This window comes from Glycine max, chromosome 5 (assembly GCF_000004515.6).
Source record: "Glycine max cultivar Williams 82 chromosome 5, Glycine_max_v4.0, whole genome shotgun sequence".
NCBI classification, from domain to species: Eukaryota; Viridiplantae; Streptophyta; class Magnoliopsida; order Fabales; family Fabaceae; genus Glycine; species Glycine max.
In genome coordinates this window covers 3,296,033-3,302,939 of record NC_038241.2, presented here as the reverse complement: position 1 = coordinate 3,302,939, position 6,907 = coordinate 3,296,033, and the positions used below count along the sequence as shown (strand labels likewise).

The 6,907-nt window shown below is 33.5% G+C and overlaps 1 protein-coding gene across 1 annotated transcript; it reads left to right on the top strand.

The window, feature by feature from the left end:
• Positions 1-1,099: 1,099 nt before the first annotated feature.
• Positions 1,100-1,978, top strand: LOC121174928 (uncharacterized). The gene has a single exon (XM_041015799.1). The coding sequence runs from the start codon at positions 1,100-1,102 to the stop codon at positions 1,976-1,978; it is 879 nt and encodes a 292-aa protein (XP_040871733.1).
• The last annotated feature ends 4,929 nt before the right edge of the window (positions 1,979-6,907 follow it).

Here is a 6,907-nt window from a genome sequence, read left to right as displayed (position 1 = left end):
ATTTATAAAACATAGGTGGAGTTAGGTGGTGAAATTTATTTCAGTTTTCAAATATAATAAAAAAAATATCTTAATTGGTTTGAGCACCATGTATGTACTCCTTCTCAAACAATCAAACTCAAACTACATCACTTTATAAATTTGATATTTTTTTTTTCAAATATTTTAACACGAGATAATATTGGTTCTATTGAAATACAAGTATAGAGCATGTTGAGAGAAATGATTACGTGAATTGGGTCAAGTTAGGGTTAAGTAACTTTATGGACATCATTGGATACTCGTAAATTAAAAATAATTTTCGCTCAAAGAGAAATTATCATGTGAAAGAAATTTACTTGAGGAAGAGATTATTAAAATATAAGTATAAACTAAAATTTTACAATGAATAAAAATAAAAAAGTTAAATACCATATAAATGAAGAAAAAAATCATAAGCATGAAACTAAAGATTTTGAATTATAGTGTGTGATATTAGTTCACTTGTATAATTTATCATGATTCATTAGTAAAAATTTCCGCAACATTTAATCCCCTCATATTATACACCAGTTTTAATGATGCTCATCAAGTAAACTTTAAAAAGAAAAAAGAAAAAACAAATATTAGCTTTATCACTTGACTCAATCCACACAGATTTGATCTGAAATAATGAATTTTTATATTGCATTTAATGCAACCTGGTTAACCTAAATAAATTGTTTCTGTGAGAGTTTAATTCTATTTTGGCTTTGTATATAAGAGAGAGTAACAGAATTTTAAAATTCTGTTATAAGTGCTAGCCTAAGAGTGAAGGGTTGTTATTTTGTTTTGCTTGTATAAAAGGGCAATCATACATCTTAATAAAGCGTTGTTTTTCATTCTATCATTTTCAGTCTCTAGTGCTATTCCTAGTAGGTGTGCAATTCTGTGCAATTCTGTGCTTAGAAAACAGTGAGTGATACAAGAGTGAATGTGTGAGGGAGTGAATTGCATCTCTTGCAATTGAGTGAGGAACAGTGTGTGTTCCAACAATTGGTATCTAGAGCATTGGTTTCGATAGAAGGGGCAAGAATCGCTAAAGAAAGGTTCTTGGAGGTGTTCTTGAAGGAGTTCTTTGATGGCTGCAGTATCTGGCTCAATTCCTGCAAATCTACCAGTTCTCACAGGAAAGAACTATGAAAATTGGAAGATTCAGATCAGGGTGGTGATGCGATTCCAAGGGGTTTGGGAGTTCGTAGAAGAAGGTTATATACCTGTGGGAGAGAAAGCAACAGAGGAACAAAAGGCTGCTGATAGAGAAAAAGAAAAGAAAGATTGCAAGGAACTTTTCATTTTGCACCAAAGTGTAGATGCTGCTAACTTTGAAAAGATAGCAATGGCTCAAACCTCCAAAGAAGCATGGGACATTCTGCAGAAATCTTATGATGGAGCCACAAAAACCAAGAAGATCAAGCTGCAAACACTGAGGAGACAATATGAACTACTACAAATGGAAAAGAATGAATCAGTTGCTGAGTACATCACAAAAGTGCAGACAGTGGTGAATTCAATGAAGGGCTATGGAGAAAAGATAATTGTGCAATCAGTTGTAGAGAAAGTGCTTAGAACCATGCCACCCAAGTTTGACCATATTGTGGTAGCCATCGAGGAATCCAAAAATCTTGAAGAGCTTAGCCTAGAGGAATTGCAGGGATCTTTGGAATCTCATGAACAGAGAATGAATGAAAGGATAAATGAGAAGAAAAGTGAACAAGCCTTGCAAGCACGGTCTAATCCAAAGAAGCATGGTGATAGATGGAATAAAGACAAAACTGTAGGGAAGAGCAATAAATGGAGGGGAAATCAGAACAGTGAAGTATTCAATGCTTTAACTGTCAAAAGTTTGGGCATTTTGCTGATGAGTGTTACAGCAAACCCAATAACAAAAGAGAACCTAAAGGTGATGATGCAAAATTGGCTCAGGAAGAAGATGATGACACTGAACAGGTACTGCTAATGGTAACTACTCAAATTGAAGGGGCAAGTGATAATTGTTGGTACCTAGACACAGGTTGCTCCACTCATATGACAGGAAGAAGAGAGTGGTTTCTCAACCTTGATCAATCTGTGAAGAGCCAAGTCAAATTTGCTGATGATAGAATCTTGACTGCTGAAGGAATTGGGAAGGTCCTTATCAAAACAAAGGATGGAGGTCAGTCTTGCATCACTGATGTACTCTTTGTACCAGGTATGAAAAGTAATCTACTCAGCTTAGGTCAATTATTAGAAAAGGGCTTTATGACTAAGCTTGAAAATAAGATGTTGAGAGTGTTTGACAGAAATCACAAGCTCATTTTGAAGTCCCCTCTTTCAAAAAATAGAACATTCAAAATTGAGATTGATGTGATAGAATAAAAGTGTTTTACTACTACAGTAAACAGTGAAGAGTGGTTATGGCATTACAGATTTGGCCATTTAAATTTTAGAGATCTGATTAAGCTAAACTCAAGAGAAATGGTGCTGGGTTTGCCTCAGATCAAGCCTCCTAGTGAAGTATGTGATGGTTGTTTACAGTGTAAGCAATCAAGAAGCACTTTCAAACAAAATGTACCAATCAGGGCAAAAGAGAAACTTGAGGTGATTTACTCTGATGTGTGTGGCCCTATGCAAACTGAATCTCTGGGTGGAAACAAATACTTCATATCCTTTATTGATGAATTGACTAGGAAAGTATGGGTTTACCTAATAAGAAGGAAGAGTGATGTCTTTGAAGTCTTTGAGAAGTTCAAAAATATGGCAGAAAAGCAAAGTGGCTCATTGATCAAGATATTGAGAACAGATGGTGGTGGTGAATATGTTTCAACAGAATTTCAAGAATTTTGTGACCAAGAAGGCATAATTCATGAAGTGACTCCTCCCTATACACCTCAACATAATGGAGCTGCAGAAAGAAAATATAGAACCATAATGAATATGGTAAGGAGCATGTTGAAAGGCAAGAGTCTGCCCAAGTACTTGTGGGGAGAGGCAGTGTCTACAGCTGTCTTCATTTTGAATAGGAGCCCTTCAAAGAGATTGGAAGGAATAACACCTGAAGAAGCTTGGAGTGGTGCTAAACCAAATGTGAGCCATTTTAGAATCTTTGGATCACTTTGTTTTAGGCATATCCCAGATCAGTTAAGAAGGAAGCTAGATGATAAAGGTGAACAAATGATCTTACTCGGATATCACTCAACTGGAGGCTATAAGCTGTTTGATCCGAAGAGTAAGCAGATAATAATCAGTAGGGATGTGGTATTTGATGAATCTAGAAGCTGGAACTGGGAGCAGAATACTGAAATGAAGGGACCTTCAATAATGATAAGGTCAGAAGAGGAAGAAACAAGTGAAGGGAATGGTAATACCACTCAAAGAGAAGTGAGACCCCAGAGAAATGCACCCAAACCAGCTAGATTTCAAGGTTTTGAGATGTTGTCTGATGCTGATGTAAGTGCAGATGGGAATCTTGTACATTTTGCTCTGTTTTCTGAAGCAGAACCAATAAACTTTGAAGATGCTATGACTGATCAGAGGTGGGTTGAAGCTATGACAGAAGAGCTTAAATCTATTGAGAAAAATCAAGTGTGGGAGCTGGTATCTCAACCAAAATCGAAGAAGCCCATTGATGTGAAGTGGATCTATAAGATTAAGACAAATCCAGAAGGCAAGGTGGTCAAGTATAAAGCTAGACTTGTGGCTAGAGGATTTTTACAGAAAGCTGGGATTGACTACAGAGAGGTGTTTGCACCAGTTGCTAGAATTGAGACTATTAGAACAGTAGTGGCAATTGCTAGCCTAAAGAATTGGACAATGCACCAACTAGATGTGAAGTGTGCTTTCTTAAATGGTCCTCTTGATGAGGAGGTCTATGTGACTCAGCCACCTGGATTCTCTATAGCTGGCCAAGAGTCAAAGGTTCTCAGGTTGAGAAAAGCTCTTTATGGACTTAAGCAAGCCCCAAGAGCTTGGAACAAGAAAATTGACTGTTTTATGATGAAAATTGGCTTTGATAAGTGTAGCTGTGTGTTTGGAGTCTATGTAAGATCCAAATCAGTAGGTAATATCATTATTATATGCCTCTATGTGGATGATTTGTTGATCACTGGTGGTAATGAAAGTGAGATAGCAGAACTGAAAAGGGAATTGATGAGTGAGTTTGAAATAACTGATATGGGGGTTCTATCCTATTTCCTTGGATTTGAATTCAAGAAGACTGAGAGAGGTATTTTGATGCACCAGAGCAAGTATGCAACAGAAATATTGAAGAGATTCAACATGGTTGAATGTAATTCAGCAGCAACACCAACAAAGGCAGGTCTTGTACTTGAAAAGGAGGGCAAGGAAGACAAAGTCGATGCAACTGAGTTTAAACAGATTATTGGTTCTCTCAGGTACTTGTGTCATTCAAGACCTGATTTGGAATTTGCTGTTGGACTGGTAAGTAGATATATGAAAGGACCCAGAATTCCTCATCTCTTAGCTGCCAAGAGGATTCTAAGGTTCATAAAAGGGACCATCAATGCTGGAATTTTATTTCCAAATAAAGACAATAGCAACTCAGAGGAATTGATGGGATATACTGATGCAGATTGGGGAGGAGACAGAGATGACAGAAAGAGTACTACAGGTTACATATTCATGTATGGTGCAGCACCAATATCGTGGTGTTCTAAGAAGCAATCCATAGTGGCTCTATCAACATGTGAAGCTGAGAATGTTGCAGCTGCAATGAGTGCTTGTCAAGCTGTCTGGTTGGACACATTACTACAGGAATTAAAAATCAAGGAGAGTGATGGAGTGAAGCTTTTTGTGGATAATAAGTCAGCTATAAGCCTATCAAAGAATCCAACCTCTCATGGTAGAAGCAAACACATAGAAACAAGGTTTCACTATCTTAGGGATCAAGTGAACAAAGAGAAATTGAAAGTGGAGTACTGCTGCACATTTGATCAATTTGCTGATATTTTAACCAAACCCCTCAAAGGGGAGAGGTTTAAAATGTTAAGGGATAGAATTGGCTTGATGGACTTAGGAGATCAGAATTAAGGGAGGGTGTGAGAGTTTAATTCTGTTTTGGCTTTGTATATAAGAGAGAGTAACAGAATTTTAAAATTCTGTTATAAGTGCTAGCTTAAGAGTGAAGGGTTGTTACTTTGTTTTGCTTGTATAAAAGGGCAATCATACATCTTAATAAAGTGGTTGTTTTTCATTCTATCATTTTCAGTCTCTAGTGCTATTCCTAGTAGGTGTGCAATTCTGTGCTTAGAAAACAGTGAGTGATACAAGAGTGAATATGTGAGGGAGTGAATTGCATCTCTTGCAATTGAGTGAGGAACAGTGTGTGTTCCAACAAAAATATATCCAAAATTAATTATAAACTCAAAATAAATTCCCCTATTAAACCAAATACACACTTACTTACTTCAACCCTACCATGACTTTTTTTTACAGCATAATTAATTCTACCATAATTTTAAAAATAATCAAAACATGTAAAATGTAGTAAAAATCAAAGTTTACTCTTCTCATCGTAATTTACCATAATTTTAAAGGTTATTAAAACAGACAGAGTATGTTATAGTCATTGAGTATGAGTGAGGGTAAATTTAGCATACGTGTAAAACTAAAAGGTCTTACCTATTGGCTATTTTGCATCTTGAAGACAAGCAACAGGCTGCAAAAGTAAAATAACGTCCAAGATAGACTACAGGCCACAAACACATCAATTGTGCCAAAATGAGAACATACTCATCTAATTTCCAAATTAGAGACATTTTAAAGAAAAAAAAGTAGTTCCCATAATCCCTGAAACTAATCAAATAAAAAACTTGAAGAATTAACTATATCTTTTTTCCAGCCGTGCTTCCTTAAAAAAATTATAACAGTAAAAAGGATAAATCATATATAAAAGGAATAAACCCCATTAGTCTTAACATTTTGTCAAAATTATTTTAAACTACCAATTAAAAATATCCACCACTTTCTTACACTTCTTCCTTTTTACTTTTTAACTTCTACTTTTTCTTCATTTATTTTATTTTATAAAAAAATATAGAATGCATGTTTTATTAAAAGAATTTAATGTCTATGTACTTAATTTTATGTTATTATTCAATCATAAATTATCATTTAAATTACTAATTATTTTTTAAAAGTCAATAAAATTATCATATATGATGAATTTTGATTAGATAATTATGTAAAACTCATTATATTATGTATAATTTTTCTTCTCTTATTAAAAAAAGATAAAGAAAAGGATGGAAGAAAAAAGTGATATAGAAAATCCAAAAACAAAAGAGTTTCAATTTTATCATCCAAAAACAAAAGAGTTTCAATTTTAATGAAAGCAGTGAAGAAAAAAAGAAATTCCCTTCCATAAGAATACTTATTATAATACTAGCAATCTACCATAAATAAATAGAGATAGTAATAAATATTAAAAAAGAATAAAATAAATTGGTTGATAATTTTTCATAGTACATTATTAAACATGTTAGAATCATTTGTAAAAATACTAAAAGAAGAATAAAATAATTGATTAAGAATAAAAATTAATTATTAAGAATAAAATTCCAAAAATAGAATTGTTTGTATTTAATAGAATAATAATTAAATATAAATCTAATAAAAGAAATAATGAAATAAAATCTATTTACATAATAAAATAATATTAATTTGAATTAATAATTAAATTAAATAATATCATTTAATATATTTTTAAAAAAATATAAAATTATCATATTACGTCATCTCATAAAATCAAACATTTTTTATATATACATACAGATTCACATTTGTGGGCATGAGAAAGCGAGAGATATATATAAAATAGGCATGGCATAAAAATGACATGTTATTATATGAATATTATTATAAGAAGAGGAAACAGTGCGATACAAGTAAT